The following is a 22,711-nucleotide window of genomic DNA, read 5'->3' as shown; positions in this document are numbered from 1 at the left end:
CGTCCGGTGTCATTCTATTAACATGACCGACCCGTCCGCCAAGCAGTTTTAACAAAATCTTTACTAACAGAAATTATTGATTGTTTTTTTTATCATATTAGCATCATTTTATTGATGCTTTTATATAACCTAATACCAGTACCTAATTATACATAATCTATGCAACGATTCACATTAGTTTGGAGACTTTTCCTTCTCCAATCAGTAAAAGGGTACCACATCGTGGGGGTATTTGGCCGTCTGTAATTTTTATTTTAATTATTTATCATATAATTCGATTCTTATTTCACCTTTTATGAAAAACAGTTCTAGTACTTAGACTAAAATTAAAATGGCTTGAACGCTGGTTTAACCGTCGAGTGATTGTACTCATAAGTTCGTTTAAAATATCAAGTATAATAACAAGAAAAAACTGATCTTGTACCGGATGATGCATCAATTTTCTTTAATATTGACCCCCCTAAATTCAATTTTTCGTCGTTGTTGAAGCAAGTTCCAGTACCAAAACTTATCCATTAATAAAGTAAACGAAGTTTAGTGGACTTGGATTTTTATTAACCTATGGCCTTTTATTAACTTTTATTGACATTTATCAACAAAGTCGAGTACGTTGCCCAATCTTCCAGTGGTACAATTTTGTAAACATTAATTATGGTGATATAATTTTCTTGGACTTTCATTAAGCTAAATTTAATCAACTTTTCCGATTGATGGTAATTTAGGTATTTACTTAGCCACTTTATGTTCCACTTTACTATTTGAAATACAATCACGTCTTCAAGAATTGAATACTCTCAGCCCAAACCAAAAAATACAGCTCCTTATAATATTACGCTAAAGGTTCTTCTTCTATCCATCAGCAAATCTTTTCACAATATACGGTTCATGTGACCAGCAGCACAGCAGAGACTTCGTACTAACTAAGCATCACACGAATGGATCATCATTATGTGCGCATTGTTACACGATTTTGTACTTTGGCCAATATGTACATCACTAGCTCGAAGAAATCTGGCAACTCTATTGGAACCTCTGCCAGCTAGCACACATACACACACACACACACACACACACCCTCGTTACTCACTCCACCTACCCACCATTGGAAAACGTGTTGCGTTTCTGGGGATGATGTCTTCATGGTACTTTCCGCAACCATATTACGCAAATGAAGTTCGCGATACCTACAGGCCATTACACTGTTAATTCAACCGCGATTCAGATGTTTTGAAACTTTTTACGCAAACAGAATGGCCGTCGTTCCACCGTCTACCGTACTCCTTCATTTTGCCGGGGTCGTCCACCATAGCGCACGCAGATAACGACGTTGCATCTGGGCAGCAAACTTCATGGACGGTTCGAAACACTGGTGGAACCAAAGTTCGGTCGAAACAAAACTTGGGTGCTTCGCGACGTTAAAACAGAAAAACAGAACAGTACGTACGACGCTGTTCTGTTTTTACTAACCATTGCCCCAAGGAATAAGGTACCCGAACTCGATATACGACAACGATTTGAAGAACCACCGAGTGCCAGGGGGAACTATACTTTATGCTTGGCTGTAAACGCTCAACCGTAATCGGGAATGAAAAGCTTTAGAACAAACGTTTCCTTGCGCATTTTTATCAACATTCAAAAGTGTTTGGATTTCCACCTTTTCCTGACGAATGAATTGATAGATTCTACCGTACGGGAATGATGTAAAACTTTCCTTCCCATCCATCATTTGTTCATCGCACATGCACTACACTGTGATACAGCTGCAGGTGAAAAAGTTTTTCCTCATTTTCCAGGCGTAACACCACCAGTCTCGAGCTGCACAAACAGCATTTAATAGACTTAAGTGTTAAACAGTGTTGTAAAGTGGTCCGAAACAATTCCAAAACAACGATCTTTGCGTAAATGATCGTTTTTTTATCTCAAAAAACCACAACCTGAACAATATTGCTAAATGATCAAGTTGAACGAAAAACATAAACCCGCATAATGGTTACCATGGAGATAACATAGTTACCTTGTCACCAACACGCATACATTACACGCATACACATTCGCTACGCGGCGTTGTAACAATACGGCACTCGAGCTGTAATTGATTATCTCAATTACATTTTGGTTTAATTTCTGTACGACAAATGGTTTATATGCAATGAACACTTAATGGAATTTTATGAATCTTCATCAATTGTCCCCCGGTTTGGGGTGCATCGTCAACGCCCCCCAATCCATTTACAGACACTCGGGGTAAGGCTGTCAACCAGCTCGTCCGGTTATGTATTCTTTTTTTTTTTTTGCTTTATTTTGCGCTCCAACATTCTACTCCGGAAAGCGCAAGTACTCCCTCCGCTTCCCGATTGCTGGAAGGTCATTAAACAAAAGTGTAATTAAATTGTTGAAAAATAAATGGCAATTAATCTCGTCCCCAACCCCGCTTTTGAACTGCGTGCGGTGCCACCGTGCAAACACAAAAGCTTCGCCTACGCCGCTACGTAGATCGGACGGGATGTCCGCAGGCTAGTCCAGTTGACGACCAGTTCGGGCCATGGGTTGGCGATTGACAAAAAAGGCCAAGCGGAAAAACCGCGCGATGATGATGATGATGACGATATCAGCGACGCGGTAAAACAACATACCACGGACCGGAGGAAAAGCCAATATAATTTGATATTAAATTTATTAAAGTTATTTAATTACGATCTGCAACGATTCCTGGTCCCATTTGCAGGGACATCTTTTGCTCATTTCGCGCAACATAAAGAACTTCCCCCCGTTCGCTTTCTACCACCGCACGCCCGCGGGGCCCACCGTTTGCGTTCCGTTTTATCATTTAGCGAATATTCTGCTTTTTTATGTTTCACTATGGCCACTTTTAATCACACACCCACACACACACACACTTTTGATCGTATTGCACTGTCTCGAATGGTGGTACAGAGGACAGGACTTCTTTCCGCGGCTGATGTTGCCAGCGTCATCTTCATCCAGTCCATGGCAGGAATACGTTTTTTTGTGTTTTCCTTTCAGCGTTTTTCACGGCGCCACCGTTGCCGAGGGTTACGCGTGCTCTCGGTTTTTGCAGCCCGATTTTCACACTGAAATGGAACCGGCATGTTCTGGCATGGCATCAACATTCCCGTGTTTCGCTAATTCCGAAACGAGCGAGGCGAAAATACACACAACTTTTATTACTGTGAACCACACATACGACCGACCGGGACACCAGGTTCGTTTTACACACATTTTTTTTTTTTGTTAGCGTCCCAGACCCGAAAAGGATTCGCCAAACAAAAAAATCCCAGATGCAATAGAAGGTGGCATATAAAATTATTGTACTCACAGATGCTGAAGGGGGTGTATGTGTGTTTCTGTATGGACACCGCGGTTCACCAAAACGAAGCGATCACGGACGGATCGCGTCCAGCCGAAGGACACACCGCTGCGCCGGAACTGTGCAAGCTGAAAACGAAAAACCAAGAGACACCGGGACACTAGGCCATCCATCCACCCACATCAACGAAACGTAGACCACACTTGTGCCGTTACACATCAACCGCAATGGCTGGGCAAGGTTGAGGTTGTGTATAGTATTGTGCTTTTATTTTACCACCCCCATTTGTTACCCACATTTCGCTGGGTCACATTTCGCATCCACGTGCAATGGGTGGGTGTTAGTAGGTTTACTGTATCATTCCACACACACACACACACACACACATGCCCCTACATTTCTTCCGCAAGTGAAGGAAAAGTTTTCCGTTAAAATTAATTTAACGTAAAACACTGGACCCCACCAGAACCGCTTCCGGGCCGAAAAAGAGTTGTAATTTATCACTGTGAAAAGTTGAAACAGGGATGCTTTCCGCCACACTCGGAGTTATGTGTTAGTACAGTTTTTGGCCACAACAACAACAGATGATAAGAAGGAAGAGTCCGCACATGCGGTTTCGAAACGCGAAACAAACACGCCGTTGTTCTGCACCACGTGTTTGTGTGTGCTGGAACGCTCATGTGTGTTTTCACTTTTTGTGTTCTATTTATTGAACGTTGTCCGTCCGTTCAAGACAACAACAACAAAAAAAAACGAGACACAAAAATCCATCCACCCGGATCCACGATTAGGACCGGACGGACGGACCGGAAAAAAGGCTTCCCGAATGGTCATATATTTTCCAACCTTGCGACCGGATATCGAAACATGGAAAAGCGGTGCAAAATATGTCTGTGCGCGCGTGACCTTCCTCTAGCCTTCCTCTAGGTTGGTTGGTCAGATGTCAGCGCTGAAATGTTTGGTCCGTATATTTGTGGTGGATCTCGATGGTGTCAGCTTAGGCGGTGGGAGTTAGTTTACTTTATTGCCTCACGAAACGTCACGGATAAATGGGACCCAGGAGAACCAACATTCCCTGTCGCAATGTACGCTGGCTGTGAATTGGTTAATGTCACCACTTCGCTCTATCAAGCAGCCAATCCATCATTTGCAGCGTTAGTTTCATAAAACGGTCTATTAAATTGAACAATTGAATGCAAAAGCTGCACACAATGAAAAAAAATAATATAAAACATACTAGAGCAACAAACCAAAACAGCTATTGAAATGTTTTTTCGTCTCAGTTTTAAATATTTGTGCCTGCAGAAATTAACATCAAAACAATGTTTTACGATCCTACTCTACCACCAACAATCCCCTCCAAGCGACTTAAAAAATTGCTCTATGTACTTAGTTTTATTTCGCTATTAAAGCACAATTTTCTAAATACTATTTCGCTACAAGTTCGCCCTGAGTGGGGTTTCAAAAATTTCAAATCAGTGGACGAAAAATCGGATACAAATTTATGGTCTTCGAACAAACGACGCTTACTTTTAAACTTCCGCTGAAATCAGCACTTGCGATATACACGGTTGCTTTTCTGGTCCACCTTCCAGCCCGCGAGCTCCATCCACCGGGGCGGCTCGTGTCGTCGTTCCCCGGTGGTGTCGTTGTGATTGCAATAAAGATTTATACTTCCAGCACGTTTTCCGTTTTCCACATCGTGACGCCAGCTGCATTACAAGCGCGACGACGACGATGACAACGATGGTCAGGATCGTAAAGTGTTGATTTAATTTTGTCTTGTGTTTCTGCTGATTCCCCCTAGTTGCTTTCTCTCTTTTGCTGTTAGTTTACATTCTCGCCTGCTGCACGTTAAACACCTTTGGGTATCGCCAACCGTCCCCATCCATATCCGTTTAACTGCAACGCTATCCACCAACGCGCGGGCCGAATGGGCTGTTGTGAGTCCCGCGGGAGCTTATCGGACCCATTTGATAACGCAACCGTAGCACGGGAGTTCGAGGGGTTCCATTTTTATTCCACTTTCGTCCTTCAAAACGCCGCGCACTTGATATTCCAGCGCGCATGAGTGGCGATTGCTGGTGGACTATGCTTTTCTTGGCCGCCGTACCGTGCTCTACCTGTGATGAAACAGAAAGTGTACCCGAACAACCAATAGGAAAAGGAATTCCTCCTTCAATACTGTTTCATAGAACTCGATTTAATAAATGCTTTTCTCACACGTTCGTTCAAGTGTTTCCCCAATGCTACGATAAATTTCCCTAATTAAAACCTTCCCCATAAACAGGAAAACTGCTTGGTAAGGCGAATTCATTTCCAATCGGTGCATGTATGGAGAGTATCTGAAATAATAAAAAGTGAAAATAATACATAAGGAAAGGTTTGTCCATAAACGGTTTTGGGATTCACAAGCATACCTTTTCTAAAAAAAAACGGTTGAAATTGTACTCTCACAAACATGAATCTTTATGGTACTTCCTAGTACGATAACGGTGGGACGTATCACATCCGCAACGATCTCACCTGTCGACATTACATCCACCCATATTTGTCGCCTTTTCCCTTTCTACGGTTCCAACTCGCATGGACTCCCATCGTTTCTACTTCATTGAATTGCGAAGCGTGCTTCTCTTTCTGACCCTTTTGCCAGTCGCTTGATAATGTTAGCCACGGGAATCGTCGTAGTAAACGTTTGTTGTATTGCTTGCTCACTAGGCAACTAAACATTACTACCATACCACAACCTTCCGGAGGACCCGTCAGCTAGTACAGGCCCCGAATGTCACAATGGGTTGACATCTAAGCGCTTTCAGGATGCATGAGCTCCACACGACGACGACGACGACGACACCGACGATGGTTGTAAATATAAATATTAATTAAACCGGGATACCACTGCGTGTGCGGTTTGTTTGAATGTAAATTACATTTTCATACACATTATGATGGGGTGAGGTTCTGGGGTCGGGTGTTTCAACGGAAAGCACTAGGTTAGAGATGATCTTCTCATACTATTATCCGTAGCGTTTCGCCAATGTAGTCGCATACGTGTAGAATGTGTCTATACTTGGAACAGCATTCATTCACTACTCGATTATGTGAAATGCGGAACAAAACCGATTTTAAAGGGCCAATTTAATGGTGTAGTTGTTTTCGGTGGGCGGTCGGAATTCCATGCATTCATTCACTTTGTCTTGATTCAACTACATTTGCAAGCATTTCAATACCAACAGCGCAAAAGATTTTCCATGTACAACAACTGTAATGCAATGTAAGGTAATAAAAGGCAATGCGACTGTTGAACTTACAAATCGAATCATTAAACTTTAAATTGTCAATGGACTGCAATACTACGGCACAAGGGTTTGCGTTTCATTTTTCTACAAACTGCACAGGCGCTACTTTATTACTGAATCATGCGTCTAAAAGGATTCAATCCTTCTTCATAGTCTGTTATGCGGAGGCGCTTTGCCCAACGATAAAAAAAAAACACCAAACTCGTCAAAAAGCGTGACACGTACGGACTATACTCCCAAACGGCCGAACCACCCTTCTGCAAACAACGTAATATCCATGCCATTCGTGGTGCTTCTCGTGATCAGGAGAGGTGTAGCAATGGGTACGGAACATGGGAGGCAGATTAAACTAAATCATGCAATCTTTCCCGTACCCATAGAGCAAATCGTCCCCCGTACGAACGCAGGGCAATAATCCTTGGACTAATCGTCACTATATTCCCCACGTCCCCGGTGGCTAGTAGGCGTTTCTAGTAAATACAAATTACAAGCGATAATTACGATTATTTTGATAATAATTTTTCTCGCACCCAATGCGCACAGCTAACCCGGGCCGATACGATAAGCTTTCCAGGACACATAATCAAGCTTAGCGTAGCGTTTGGTACGTGAAATGCAGCTCGTGCCGCACGCAACGTTTGACAAGAACGAGGGTTCCCACTCCTCAACCTAACTAGCGTATTAAGTGCAGTCAAACAGCTCGGAAAGCCAACCTTTTCACATACCCGGTTGAGTGTTCCCGCTGGTACAAGGGAAAAGATTTTCTTTTCCTTTCTTTTCTAAGGAATTGTTATCCACCCGTCGCTCGTGGAAATGGTAATGGAACTGCCTGCAAAGGAAAATGAGAAAATTGTGAACATCGTTTGATTATAGTTACAGGAATTTCGTGGCCTTACACGGGAATTGTTAGTTGGGTAAAGCATTGCTCGGTCACATAACGGCCCGCACGGAATACAGCCAATCGTAACCGGTAGTAAGGGTTTGTACATAAATATTGGAACATTTCCCACCCATCGTTAGGTACGATTTAGGTCTTAATCTGGTAAGTCAATGATGCTTGAAGTAGGCAATTTTGTGCCAAACAGCAAACAGCCTACTGTTCATGGGAGATTAAATAAAGTTTGATTTCAATTAAAACCGCAACCTCAGTCCCCACTACAGTTGCCGACCTTTCACACCTTCCTAGCGGCACGGGGAAGTAAGCTGAAGTTTGGATTTGCGTGGCCTCACCTGTATATCGGGAACGGTCCGTAGTACGCTTCATATTTTCCAATCAGTTAATCAAACAAACTGTTCGCCGGATTTCAAACACGCGGAGACTCGCATTTCAGGACTAATAGTTTTCCAATTCCTTCACTGTCTGGGGAATCCATCATACCTCACGTCGGTAAATACAACTCTGCCGTCGTCGCTGGTTTGAACCAATTGGATTGATTAGCTTCAGCAAACAGGGAAAATCACACACATCACGCTTTGTTTACCATGGGCAGGGATCTTTACGCGATGGATTATACAGCGAGGTTTGTACTTTTGAAGAAAGCCGATTGGAAACCTGCTGAAAATGTTACCTAAGTCAATCTTCCCTAAATGTTGATATAATACTCCCAGTTCAAACCAGTTCACAATAAATCCACAACCTCTATTCGAAACCTATCACGCACGCGAAATTTTACTGCTACGTCAGGGATCGTCAACCAGATTCCCTATACCGGATGGCGAACTTTGACAGATCACTGAATAATGACAGGTACCCAATGTTTTGCAAAGTGAAAATGCAGAATCCGCGGTATGCTGCACTACGTCACCTGACAACGGTAACTAACCAATCAGTGACCAACGCGTGTACATTTGCTCACATCTTCACACCCATTCGGAGCAGTGCATTCGCAGCAGTCTACCGCGATTGAAGTGGTCAAAGTTGTTCCTAGTTTTGTGTACATCGCTTGAGTTTGAGACGTCCAATCGCTTATACAATACATTTCCGGCATGTTGCAACGTGAAGAACATTGGCCACCAACTAATCTCAGCCGCTACTGTCACGAAGTTAATGATGAATCAGATGTGTATCGAACGATGGTGGAGCCGTATCTAGCGAAGCTGAAAAGACGCGATTTACCGAGTTGGTTTTACTAGATTTTGTTCATATGGCTACAACCATTACAGCACGTCGCTCAATTCGAAGCGTTTTTACTAATCGATCTTTTTCACACTTTTTCCCATTCAGGCAAACCATTTTTCGCCGGGCTGGACGAACATCTAAACGATGAAGATGGCAGCGGTGGCGGTGGTTTTATCGGGGCCAACCAATTGCAGCTGAACTCGCCGGCTAGATCTTCGCCACACTCCAACGGATCGGAAACGACCGAACGTTTCTCGCGGAAGGTGTTTGTCGGCGGTCTGCCACCGGATATCGATGAAGGTAAGTCCAGGGCTGTGTGCGTATTGTTTCCAAATTTGGCTTCCCAATTAAGCACAACTGTGTACGCTTGTACGTGACCTAAAATCTAAAACAGTGTTTATTAAAATTTTGCCGGCACACGCGCTTCCATCTCTCAGCATGATGTTGCCCCAAACTCCGCACGAAGGAAGCTTATTGAACATTTTTAACTACGTACACTCGCCAGGTCCTTGGCTACTGCGATGGGTGTGCATTTGTAGCTGCGCGTAGCCAGAAGCATGCTGATGTTTTTACATTTTTCGTTGAATTTCTTCCCAATGGTTCGGTGTGTAATTTCAATCCACACTTGGCATGTGCATTGAAACATTGCATAGTATGCGTCCAGCTTTTCTACGCTTACGAACCAAAACAATTTACCAAACGACTATTCCCAGCTGTTGACGCTACGCAAATCTGCCTTATTGTACACAGCAAACCAGCATCCTCCGCATACTTCACGCAAAAGCAGCCCAAACATTCAAATCAAATTCATTTCTTGAATGGGAAAACCTTATTCACCATGCCAGTTTTGAGATAATTGTTCACTTTAACAACTGGTGCCAAGTAAGTCTTGAGACAATATTTTACGACTGTGCACTGGTATAATACACTGTATTGAAAACAGGAACCACCTTCTGTTGATTTTGCCCGGGCATCGCCAAAAGCAACACAACACTTTTGTTCATATCGGTTAGTTTCATAAAAGATGACGCTTAGTGAAACAGTCCAGCCCCAGTACTGATCGTTTGTTGTTACATTTGCATTCCTGAGACATTTGGAAATGCTTTCACAGTTTACTGCTTGATCAGAACGATTACACAAGGTAGCTCGAAAAAGAGTTCATAGTGCGCTGTTCACTGCAGCTTGTGTTTAGTATGCAAACACGCTTTTCCTCGGAGGTAGTCCCGTATTGGATGTAAAGAGCTTACATGTGTGGCTTGGGGATCGTTTTCATAAAAAAGGTTTTTCGAAACACCTTCACAAAGCTCGGTCATCGTGTTGTCATGCTTTTCCTCTGCATTGCTTCCACAAACCAGACCATGTACACTACAGGCACGATTGCTTGTGTTGGGAAATTAAATTCTATGTTCCTTCCCCATATCCTTTTGTCTTCATTCTTCCGTTGTTCAACAATGAACTCACTGGATCCGTTAGACACATCTCGAAGCAAGAAGTGAACGCTGCTACCAATTGCACAACTGTTGTTATTTATCGTTGCTCTTCTGTGTGACCAGTTACTCCGGATCATTTTCCCTACTAGCGGGATAGTGATGCTCATAGTGGATGCTGCAAAACAAGAAATGATCGCCCATTTACCCTGCCGCTCGACAAGTACGCGTATGAATGTTTGCCAGGGGGCTTTACTTTGTTCTTCCTAATGAATTACTGCACCATCTGGGAACGGTCCTTGTCCAGTTGATGGTGCTACGATGACCTGCAACCGCACCGAACTGCTCATACGGTGCGTGTGCAAGTGCAAGCCGCAATAAGTTGTGGGTTTCCATTACGAAGGTTTCTGCCGGAAAGCAAGATATTTACATCCAACACTTATCAAATCGTTCTGACAGCCATGACCAATGATGAAAATATAGCTCGACTCGTTCTTAGGAGGATTTAAAGATTCGTCGGTAGCATCGCATACAGAAGCATGATTTACGGGAAAGAACAACCGCACAAATATCATATATAATTATTATTTGCCGACTGTCGAGCCGTAAAGGAGATAAATATGTGAAACTGTAAACAATGTGACTCCTTAGTACTTGTTAACAGGATGTTTCCAAACAAATTTTTTGTAACTAAATGTATCAGATGCTTATCAAATGCTATACTAAGCACGTGCACTAAGCAACGTACGTGAGTATGCAGATTATTCAGCTAATGGAATTCGAGCTACCGGTGTAGTCAAGTAAAACTAACGGCTTTTGAGTTTGGTCGGTGAAAAGTTGATTTTTTTTATTTAAATTCTTAGCAAATTGAACAGTTCAACTCGCAGAGAATCTAAAAATGGTTTCGTCTTTTGCACTTCATGCCCAAGTTCATATCCGCTTTTAAGTCAATTTTACAATTTCTCTACGAAACAAATACTATTGTACATTCAACGTGCATCGTTTTGAAAGGAATGATAGATAGAACAACAGAATTTCAAAGAAAAATCTCCCGGTATTTAATAACGTTCTGTTTATCCAATGAATGTACGCTTGTAGGTAAGTAAATTAAACGGCAAGTTCGTTTCCCTGAAGTAACTTCAAACGTATTCACCAGGGCACGAAACTTCGGATAAAATAACCATTTAATAACATTCATTTCATTTCATACTTTGTTACTTCAATCGTTTGGCGCTTCAAAAGTCTATTTCTCTTTCGAATGTTTTACTGACGAAGAAACGTAAAAGAGAAAGCTTCACTAGATGTATTTCAGAATATGCTCCCAAAACCCTAGAATTCTGCAACGGACCTCGATTCACTCGATTCCAAGTAGGAAATAAATTATATGTGCATTAACTTTCTCATTTCCAAAAAAACACCTCCACTTAAAGACATTTACTTGAAGAGTTAGACATGCTCCTACGAAGCCGATATTTCAAACAACCGCAATTCAAGGATCATGTAATGAATTGTTTTTTTTTTAGTACTATCCTACCCTAGCTGATGTGTAACTAACCCACAATTTGTCGCACTTTGCTATGGAGATTTAAAGCAAAACCATTTTCATTTGGACATCATCTTGAAGTGTTAGAATGATAACACAAATATCACAACCGCGAGTTACTGCACATGCAAACAGGAAAGTAAATGCACCACTTCTGTCGTAATATTCTCATTATTCTAAGCCCTTGGATAGGACGCAAGCAAAGAAAAATATCATACCAAAAAATATTTCTTTTCTTTGCGTTCAATTTCTCCCTCGACTACGGCGGTGCAACAGGGAAAAAGAGCATGAACTAACAGATATCCTGTCGACGAACTCCGTTTACTATCTTTTGAAAGTCTCCACCTGCATTCGAACGCGGACACACAAACTTGAAACCTAGAGCGTATTTTTCTCCATCAACGAAACTTGAAACTGCTGCTCTTGTAAAGTGCTCAAGTTCCGTTCCATTTTCCCTTCGTGCCTTGCTACATTCACACCATCCTCTTTATTCTGTTTTGCTACGTAACGAGCGTCGGAAAATATAACTCAGTCCCACCTGACGTTGCTCATTTTATGAAGACGTCAAATTTGCTCTCGTCGTCCCTTTCAGGGTGGCTCAGATTTTACTGCCTTACTTCGAGGAGCGTGTCGTTTTATTCGTTCTTTTCAACGGCGCAGGCTATTATAAACCTTAAGCGGTTGTGATATGGGCGGAGTGATGTACTGTGTCAACCAAGAGGAATATTAAAGTATTATTTTCAGACTAGGGAAACTCTAAGAATAGAAATTTTCAAAAATTTGCAAACCATTCTTAATTTATCATTCTCACTTTTCACTGTTTTATTTAATTGATTTCTTTAACATTTGTTAATTTCTGTCTTTTTTATGTTTTTGTATTTGCCTATTTGAATCAGGTTTTACTAGTCCACGAAGCCACTCATTTTTAGGTTCTCGTTATATTTGAAAATGATCAATATTTGGCGGTTATTTGATCTAGGTTTGATTATATTTTATCGGTAAGGAGCTTGATGGTATGGTTGCTTTTTAATTAAATACCAGCTATCACATAAACGATCATAAAAACTATACTCCTGTGAAACGTCACTACGTACCGAAAGAGAATGGTACCACGGCGGACACCGAATGTAGTAGGTAACTCGTCGATACCACACTATTTTCCTGAAACCCTTTGAACATTAGCGAAAGCTTGGGCAATTTGTCAGACTTCATCGTCGCGTTGTTTGCTGGCATGGCCGAACGGAACGGTACGAACAGACCATCTATTAAATAGCGCTTAATGTCCAATTCAAACAACATTTACATTTTGTCGCTAACCGTCGACCGACGCAGAATGACTACAGCTTCCGCACTATCATTAGCGTACGATGCACAAGACCAACCACCAATCAACTGTGAGCCATAGTCGTGGCGAAAGAAACCACTGTTATAACAATATTATTAAATTAATTGCTCTGCTATCTACTAAATCATTACGCTGCTTCACACATTTTCCCGCTATCATTCAACTACTCCATAGCATCTTAATATGAAAATCGCCAAGATGATGGATGTGTTATAAGCATCAGATCAGTTGCAAACATCAGCAATTTGTTTTAGTTAGAGTTTTATATTCAGTTTTTTTAGTATACAATTGAAAACATTTTGATGTGTTTCAAGCAATTGTTTCGTGTTTTTGTTAGACTGTGTAATTCGTACATTAAATATTAAATCTTATATATTACTTAAAAGATAAAGTAAATATTTACCTTTTAAGTACAAATTTTAACGGAATAGAAGCTGTTAAAGGTAGCTAAACCTTTAGTGCTAACAGTTGGCCACAATGTAATTAGAATATGTATATGCTATAAGTTGGTATACTCCATCGATTTCGATCAAAATCGTAATTTAAAAAAGTCGCAGAAAGAACAATAGAACGCATTAAAGACCAACTTTTACCAACGCATTAAACAATAAGTTTTTTGACGTTAAAATTTTATGATATCTTTCGGAATTTTTGAATGCTTAAGTATATTTATTTTATTTTTTATTTTGATTTTTGTTTTACCATAAAGCTGCATACCTCGTGCTGAAAGAATGAATGAATATAACGCTAAGTTCTCATGAACACATCGTCAAACATGACCTATCTCTGCTATGCCCTTTCCTTGTGTAGCAGTAGCCCGATCGATAGCACCAGGACCAGACAGAAAGCATATCTTTTTCAATGAAGTATAGCGCAAAGGAATCCCAGCTCTATGTTAGGGATTATGCTGTTATTACATAACCAGATTTATTACTTTAAGTCCGTTATACCTGTTACGGAAATGGCGAGCGGGTGTTCTAGTGGCTACACTTGGTCCAACAAGGCCAGCACTATATGCTACAGGTTCTCGTTGGAATGATGCCACCGTTAGGCAGAGTGCAAAGTTTTTCATACTGGAGAATTCACCCTTCGCACGTTTTTTTTTCGTACTAGAAAAATTATACATCGATCAACATAGAATAACAATGTTGGCACCTCTTTAGGTGATTAGATAAAGAAAAAAAATGTAAAGAAAGAAAGGTGTTAAATGCGGTTTATAACAAGAAGTATCTTTACCTTCCTTGAACTTGCTAATAAAATTTAAGTATAAAGCATTGTAAGAAGTTTTATTAAAAATTATTAATGTTATTACGTTATTTTATTTTTTCAGAGGAAATAACCACATCATTTAACCAGTATGGAGATCTCATCGTTGATTGGCCACATAAAGCTGAATCTAAGTCGTACTTTCCTCCCAAGGGATATGCGTTTCTGCTTTTCCAAGTAAGTAATAATTTCGAATGCTATATATTAAAAGAACTCAAAAGCAATACACTGGCTGCCTGCGATAACCGTTAATAAATAATTTTAAATATTGTTATATTTTTTGTTTTGTGGAACACGAATTACCGGAAGGTCAACAATTAGTGTGGATTTTTATATGAAATATATGTTAGGCCTAAATTTATTGTCCTAAATTTTAATTCTGAATAATGGGTGCAACTTATGGGGTATTTTATTGTCACCTCAATAAACACTATTTTTGCTCCAATAATGAGTCAAAAAGGAGGCCCAGATTGGTTATTCAACTATCACCGAAGCGCCGGGAACCATCATCACCTTGAGGTATTTGTGCCAAACGCGACAGTGATGCCTGAATGGATACTTTTCAAGGGAAATTACGCACATGGGCTTTTACTGTGTCTGGGAAAACGAGCTTGTGGGTACGTTGGACCCACGAATTACGAAAGCGATTGTTAACAGTGCAATCCGCTTATTACTCGTCCTGTTGACCAAAGTTTGTACGTCAAACGACGTCCTAATCAAACAATACAAGTACGACTAGATGCACATGCCTGTATGATTTGTTTAAACGAAACATGATTCGATGCTGGTTGGTAACACATTATGGATAACATGGACTGAATTATTTACGTAACTGATACATCGCTTGTTGTTCAATAAATCATGCGTCTTGAATTGAGTGTGTTTTTGTTTCGTTATAACAGCCAAGCCTGTATCGACTTATTCTTCCACGTAGCCGAATAGTCTCGCGTTTGATAATATACAAAAATAGTTCGTGGTATAGTACAGCATAGGATAACTAATATAATTTTAGGAACAAACATATGAAAAGTTTGTGGAAGTGTTGTTGAATTAGTCAAAATGAAAATTTAACTTATTCGTAATCTATAGGTAGTATTGTTCTATTTTTATATTAATTAAAAAGCATCAAGGTTTTTACCATTCATGTTTTAATGAAAAACTGTCATTTGTGACGGTATATCAAATTATCACGATCTTTCCGAACTAATTAATCACTATCACGCCCCAACAATCGCCGGGCATTGCCGATTCCAGCAGAGTGAAGATTTATCCTTTAACGATTAATCTTAACTTCGATGTTCGTCCATTCTGTATACAGACGAAGAGTCCTGGCAAACAACGGCCACACCAAAATCCCGGTGAGACATTCGTTTTTATCGTTACGCTTCGTTACTCGGCGGGGAAAGAAATAATAAAAGACGCTTCCCAGGGGTATACTTACGATTGCTGCAACTTGCTTCCATAATTTTCTATTATCCCCCCCCCCCCCCCCCCATGCTCTAGGATATGGCAGTGGTTTTTGTCAAAGTCCTTCGAACAATACTTCGATTTTATGCTTTCATTTTTGGATAAAAATTTTACCAAACATGTTTGTAATATATTTATGAATTGAACGAGTACATAAGGAATAAAGTGAAACATACAACGTTTACCATTTTGGGTGTTTTCTCATTAACGCCTAGCTTTTTTCCGTTTAGATAAGCATGTTGGCCGATCTTGAAAAAATATGTTATTTCATTATTGCAACTAATTGAAAGCATTTAGGAATTGTGACTACGGACAAATTATTTACTATTTCTACCAATATATCACACACCAATGATCTCGGGAAGAAAAACATACCGTGTTTTTACAACTTCGTTCCTGTAACTGTTACATCGCACAGACCATTCTATTGTGCACCGTAAACGCTTCCCATTCATAGTATTTTATGGCTCGGTTCCATCCAGACACACGCCCTTTTCCGTTGTTCCTTTGATATCTAAGCAATGTTCATTAGGTTTGGCCATACTATTTATTAGCTTTCTGGGAGATGATCATTACACCATTGTCCATGGTACCATTGTCTTTTGTACTGTTGTACCCCCATTGCTCGTTCTTTGCATCGCAGATTCTATTGTCCTTGCTTTCTAAATTTGTTCCTTTTTGTTCAATCACACATACTGCCCGGAAACAGAAGCTACAATTTTCAGATTTCTTTCTGTAATCTGCACACGTAATATCTACATTACTGGGAAAGCGAACTAAAGAAATCAGTAAAATAATTGTAATCTACAGAGAAGATTGTCATAGACACATTATTACAACGAAACTAGCAAAAGCATAACATTTCGTTTGTTTGTAATTTTGTCATAAAGAATATTAAACAAGAAAGGGGGGCACCTGATAGACACGTTTTTCCTGAAGGCAGCATTTGCTATTTCACTATTTCGCTCTTTGATAATTTTCTGTTCGTTTTTTTGAATTTATGAATGTTTTTATAAAAGATATACACGGCCTGGCCTGGCCGTTCTTCCATTAAATAAATAAAATAATGTTATTATAACATATAGCTTATCAAACAACTGCTACATATGTTGCAGCCGTAACAATGATTGCATACATTTTGTATCAAAAAGTGTTTCGAATATTCAATTCTACCAAACAAACAAAGAACCCCAAAAAAAAACCTTTCCAACATTCTGCATCCTGATAGGAGAACTTTGTAACTTTCTGGCGCAACTTGTTACAATAAGGTAAACAAAGAGGAATTTCTCAATGTGGTAGCAGGGAAGGTAGAAGAGAGATAGCGCGTATGCACCAAGGGCTGTGGTTTGGCATTGTTGCTTTTTGTCACCCGCCCCAAGACATATGCTCTTTCAAAACTTAATGCCCGCAAAACATGGTAATCACTTTTGCAACACGTTCCATGCCAGAAATTGTTTAAGCGCTTACACAGTTCTGGAAGGCAAAAGAACTTTCTCATCTTAGTGTAAGAAAATTCTCGAGTGTGAGTTTTGCACACGAAACGCTTGCATTATACATGGTTCCTTCTACGGTGCTTAGAAAGACAAACCATATGGAGCCAACCACTTTCTTGCCTCTTTCACCCGAGGCAATGTTTCCACAACTTTCATGCGGAACCAGATTGATATGTTTGGCATGCATTTTGCCAGGTGGTGGTCTCAGCCCGATTTTTGTGTGTTGTCTCATGCGTCATTTGGTGCAACATTGGTTTAACCCCAATACGCAGCATTCCATAACCGTTGTTGCGTTCTGATGTTCGACTGAATTTATTAAATTTGTCTAAAGTCTCTTCTTGATGAAGTCATTACGTTAAAAAGGCTCATTGAGATACGAGAATTCAATACTCCCCGGTGGACGGAGAGTCCCATGAAATGTTTTACTACCCAAGTGTAATGAAAGTCAGTATGCGGGGACCTCGAGAGACATTTTAATTAAATTAATTTGACAGCCAACCATTGCCAAACGCCCGTGACCCATAGTGTGCCGCACAGTAATGGAGCGTTCATAGTCGTTTTGCGAAGGAAAATGACCACACGTTTCATCCCGGCTTTGGTCTGTATCCACCGTGTACCTGGTATTTGGAAGAACAAAAAAAACGCACTGTAACAAGAGACAACATGAAAGTGGGAAGATTAATTGGAGGAAAAAATCTCATTATTTAAATGATCTTTCCCGGCATAGAACGCTGCGTCTGGTGAATAGCCGAGGGGAAAAAAAAGGAAAGTGGTCCAACGGTCCACCACTTTAAAGGCGTGGAAAAATGGACCTTGCCCATGGTTCGTTGCGAATGCACGACTAACCCACGACGGATGCGATGATAATTGAAGCAAAGTCCACTGGTGGAAGCAACAGGGCCAAGATTGATGACAAGTATTTTTCGGGGTGATTTGATTCTTGCTCTGTGCGGTCCTGTAGCCTAGCATCTAGCACGGTCGCGTAAGCGCAACGGATCCGCATAAGCGCAGGTTGTCGTCATGAAAGGAGATGAAGCGATTTTTCAAACGATTAATCCTGGCAAATTGTTTTCTCTGTGCTCACGTTCTAATTCGCAGGAGGAACGCGGTGTCCAAAAGCTGATCGAAACGTGCGTCCCGGATGACGACAAGCTCTACATCACTGTCTCATCACCGACGATCAAGAACAAAGCGGTTCAAATCCGTCCATGGCGACTGGCGGATGCCGATTTCGTGCTGGATGCTTCGATGCCACTCGACCCGCGGAAGACCGTCTTTGTGGGTGGCGTTCCGAGACCTTTGAAAGCTTGTAAGTACACGCCACCGTACTTAGTAGGTCTGCCTCAAATACTAATCTCGCTCCAATTTCCCGTGCATTTCAATAGATGAACTGGCCATGATAATGGATCGCTTGTATGGTGGTGTATGCTACGCAGGTATCGATACGGATCCAGAGTTGAAATATCCGAAGGTAAGTACGCCAAAATGTCACACCGCCTGTAACAGCCGATCCAAACTAAAAACTTTGTACGACTGAACCTTTCAGGGCGCAGGACGTGTAGCGTTTTCAAATCAGCAAAGCTACATTGCTGCCATCTCAGCCCGTTTCGTCCAGCTGCAGCATGGCGATATAGATAAACGTGTCGAGGTGAAACCTTACGTTTTGGACGATCAAATGTGTGACGAGTGCCATGGCCAGCGTTGTGGAGGAAAATTTGCACCTTTCTTCTGTGCCAACGTTACTTGTCTTCAGGTAAGCTTAAGGTGGCTGGCTACTGTTTACGGGATCGGATTGGATTGGTTACGAAGCAGTGGTTATGCAACCAACTTGCTCTAAACGTTTATTTCCAACATTGAAAATTGCCCTTATTTACGTTACCGGCAGTACGCTTCTCGACAACAGATACTGACTTAGGCTCTTGTTTCTCCTTTCTGTCACGTAGTATTATTGTGAACAGTGTTGGGGTTTGATTCACTCGCGCGAAGGCCGCGAGTACCACAAGCCCCTCGTTAAGGAAGGAGCAGACCGGCCAAGGGCAGTGCCCTTTCGTTGGTGTTAACGTCAACAGCCCCGATCAATATCAACTGCAACTGCTAGGACGCCGGCGACGGCGCGGACGGGTGGTGGAACTGGCGGCCCTGCCGTCGGTTCCCTCGGCTGCGCAGCACCCAGCGAAACCATTACATCGCTATCCGCAAGCACTGGTACCTTACCCGCCGGACTCTACTATGGTGGCGGCAGCTCTAATGCCGGATTTGCCGGATCTGCCAGCTACATACCACCGCCGCCTTCGTTTCCCTGGTCTACCGGCGTTGGAGCCAGTACCAGCGGAGCCGTTGGCTTTGCCGGTGGACTGTCATCTAGAGCACGACACCACCAGCTAAATCGACCACCCCCGCTGCCATCCACTGTAACCACACCATCTTCTTCCATATCGAATGCAGTGCATGGCGGAACGGGAGGGTACCATCATATCCAGCCACGCTTTGGGTCATCAGCAAGCGGTAATAGCGCCGCCGGGCAGCTCGTACCGCCCTCGTCTTCGTCCTCGTTGAACCGTTGCAGTTCCATTGATCAGTACCATCATTCAGCGATAGCAGCAATCGGTAGCAGTAGTAGCAACAACAGTAATGGCATCGGTGCCCTCAATAACATCTTGTCCGGCAGCATTGTTGCCGGCATGGGTAATATAAAGAAAGAAGATCTTCTGAAACAGCGCCTTGCTAAGTTGCAATCGATTACTCCTACAACTAATGGAAGTCCCTAAAGGCGAAGGGACGAATATACATTGTTTACTTCGGCCATTAGATTAGAAAAATGCGAACAACCCGAAGAACGGCGTTCTCAATGGACAATTTCTGTTCTCGTTCAAATATCAGTTAAATAATTACAGCGAGAAGGAGAAGCATTGTTTGGAATTATGTTCCTGGAAGATATCTTCACAAACCTTATATTCTCTGTCAAAAACAAGCATTGCCATCCTTCTTTTATCAATCTCAATCTTCAATTTCCGATTTTATGTTGTGGTTAACGCCACACATTTCATTTTTATGTCCATAATCCAGCAATCAGGCTGCAGCAACGCAGTGCACGTTAGAGTATAGAGAATTAAATATTTGCGCAATTTTTGGAGATGTTAAAATACATTGATGTAACAATCGATTCAAGCACGCCTTTGTCGTGTGCTGATGTGCTTTGATATGCTAAACCTGTACATATTTTGCAAGGACGAGGCTCTGCTTGCTTTGTCACCGATCCGATTGCGAATCGATACGTATGATAAAAAGGAAAAGCAAATCGTTGAATTGACCGGTACCATCCCGAAAGTAAAGCAAGTTAAATCGATATTTGTGATAAAAAGGCTACACTAAAACTAAAAGAAAGTAATATTTTTATAGAGTTAAACCATTTGCAATACAACTGGTAGTAATCATAGGTATTATAGGTATGGCATTGTTGCATCCATATGTGCAGCGGCAAGACTCAAAAGATAAATGCCTTGATTTAGGCGACACGTACCGCTGTACTAAGATTTCACGAACCTTTTGTACCTTTTGTAGTTAAAAAATGCGCGTCTAAATTCATGCCAACCGTGTGTTCCGCGAGGAAGTAATCCTATGCTATGATCGAAATCATTGTTTTTTTTTTTTTCATTAATGTTGGTAATATTAGTCTATTGGTCTGAAGTTTCTAGTATGGTTTTCACAATCAAGTCAGCGCCAGCAACATTATTCATATGCTGCGCTTAGCGCTCAAGCCGAAATAGGTGAAATATATTTTCTTGTTAGTTTTGTTAAATCACAGTAATTGAAAAGTTTTAAGTAGTAAACAAAACCTGCAGCATCGGGCACGGTTGACCATAATCAACGTGCGATGTATGTATGAAAAAGATTATCCTTAATATGGTTAGATATTGTAGACAATTACTTAACAGGTTGATGAAACAAGTAGATAATGCGTGACAGTGTACTTTTATTGCCATTAATCTCCGACAAGTTCTCATATCTGGAATGCCTCAACCGCGAGTGATCTATAAAATGGCTTGGTTTATGAATGGTTTTAGTTTATCAATTATGTTACGTCATTTGAAAATTGCAGTCATGTAGTACTTTTCACAGTCAAATATTTGAGCAGTGTGGCAGCTAATGAAGCCGTGAAAAATCAGTAATACGGAGTCAATACTTTTTTAAAGTACACATTATTGCTCTAGGAAGGGTTCTGCTGTTCCAAGCTGTTGAGTAACTTCAATTTAATTAAAAAAGAAGTAAACCCCGTTGCATGTTATGCACACATTTTCTATTTGTTCAATATGACGTGCTTACAAAAATTACAACATTACAGACAAGTGGAAAAAAAAGTATTCAAAGTGATGCATAACAACTAGTAAACCAAAATCGATCTGAATTAGATAAATCATATAAATTATTATACATATAGGTCGTATACATAAACATATAAAACGTATATATCGTGCGCTTACAGCAGCAGCATACATTTAGACTGGTGTAGATATAGAACGGAATGGTGACGATTTAGCCATTTTAAACTTTACGTTCTCAATACGAGTCATAACCGGACCCACATTAGCGTAGATAGAAAATAAAATCTTTTAGCCATCCACACAGATACGGTAGACAAAAGACACTCTACTTTTTACTAAAGTATGTGATCGCGTTTCTGACGAATATAGTTTATTTCCTTCCTACTTGAACATGGCTTACACTTTTTTCCAAAATAACCAAGCGAGTTATATGATCATATCAACATATTTTATACAGTAAACTAGTGAAATTTCCGTTTTGATACTATTTTTTTTAAAAAGGAATAATACTATAGATAATATTTGCGTCTTACTCCGTTGGAAAAAGTCGTGTTGATGTAGTAGTAGCGCGTTTCGTTTGAAAGGATAGCCATTGATTTGACTAGTTTAAGCTACACAAAGCAGTACACAAAACTAAACCGGATCGGTTTACTGTAATATAGAAACACATTATTGCAATTCAGACGATCGCACCGTGTAATATACTACTTTTCCAGCAACGATATTTGCGCATGAAGGTAGCTATATCGAAACCGAAACCGATGTTTTGCTCCGCCGGCTTTTGAATATGACAACAAAAAATGTAACAGACGTTTTTATAAAACTTTCACATTAAACAAAAACAAAAACAACCATATGCGCTAACCAATGGAATATCATGGCTAACAAGAACGAACGCTGAGATAGCCACAGCTTTATAGTTATTTGCAAGGCACTAACAGTGCCGTAACTGTGCTGGTATAATTCCTTGTACTAAAGGAATTTTCCAAAATAATTCAAACGCATGATCGATCTAACAGACACAAATAGGAAGAGGCTAGGAAAGTAAGAAGCGAGAAATTCGCCAAAAAAAAAACAAATTGTAAATGTTTGTGCTTCTTCT

At 40.9% G+C, this 22,711-nt stretch overlaps 1 protein-coding gene and 1 long non-coding RNA gene across 2 annotated transcripts in view; one reads left to right on the top strand and one right to left on the bottom strand.

Moving 5' to 3' along the window:
* Positions 1-19,347, top strand: part of LOC128310782 (neurogenic protein mastermind) — a 223,654-nt gene extending 204,307 nt beyond the window's left edge. Inside the window, exons 5-10 of the mRNA XM_053047501.1 lie at positions 8,852-9,046; positions 14,392-14,504; positions 18,386-18,596; positions 18,673-18,758; positions 18,834-19,040; positions 19,231-19,347. Coding sequence (XP_052903461.1) covers positions 8,852-9,046; positions 14,392-14,504; positions 18,386-18,596; positions 18,673-18,758; positions 18,834-19,040; positions 19,231-19,347 — 929 coding nt within the window. The remainder of the gene's footprint in view (positions 1-8,851; positions 9,047-14,391; positions 14,505-18,385; positions 18,597-18,672; positions 18,759-18,833; positions 19,041-19,230) is intronic.
* Positions 6,924-8,311, bottom strand: LOC128310783 (uncharacterized). Its single transcript, XR_008288884.1, has 3 exons — positions 7,858-8,311; positions 7,524-7,723; positions 6,924-7,456 (listed from the first exon to the last, which is right to left on the bottom strand). It is a non-coding gene; the product is annotated as an uncharacterized LOC128310783 (long non-coding RNA).
* Positions 19,348-22,711: the final 3,364 nt, after the last annotated feature.

Source organism: Anopheles moucheti, chromosome 2, assembly GCF_943734755.1.
Source record: "Anopheles moucheti chromosome 2, idAnoMoucSN_F20_07, whole genome shotgun sequence".
NCBI lineage: Eukaryota > Metazoa > Arthropoda > Insecta > Diptera > Culicidae > Anopheles > Anopheles moucheti.
The sequence above is the reverse complement of the archived record's forward strand: the minus strand, read 5'-3'. Positions and strand labels throughout refer to the sequence as shown.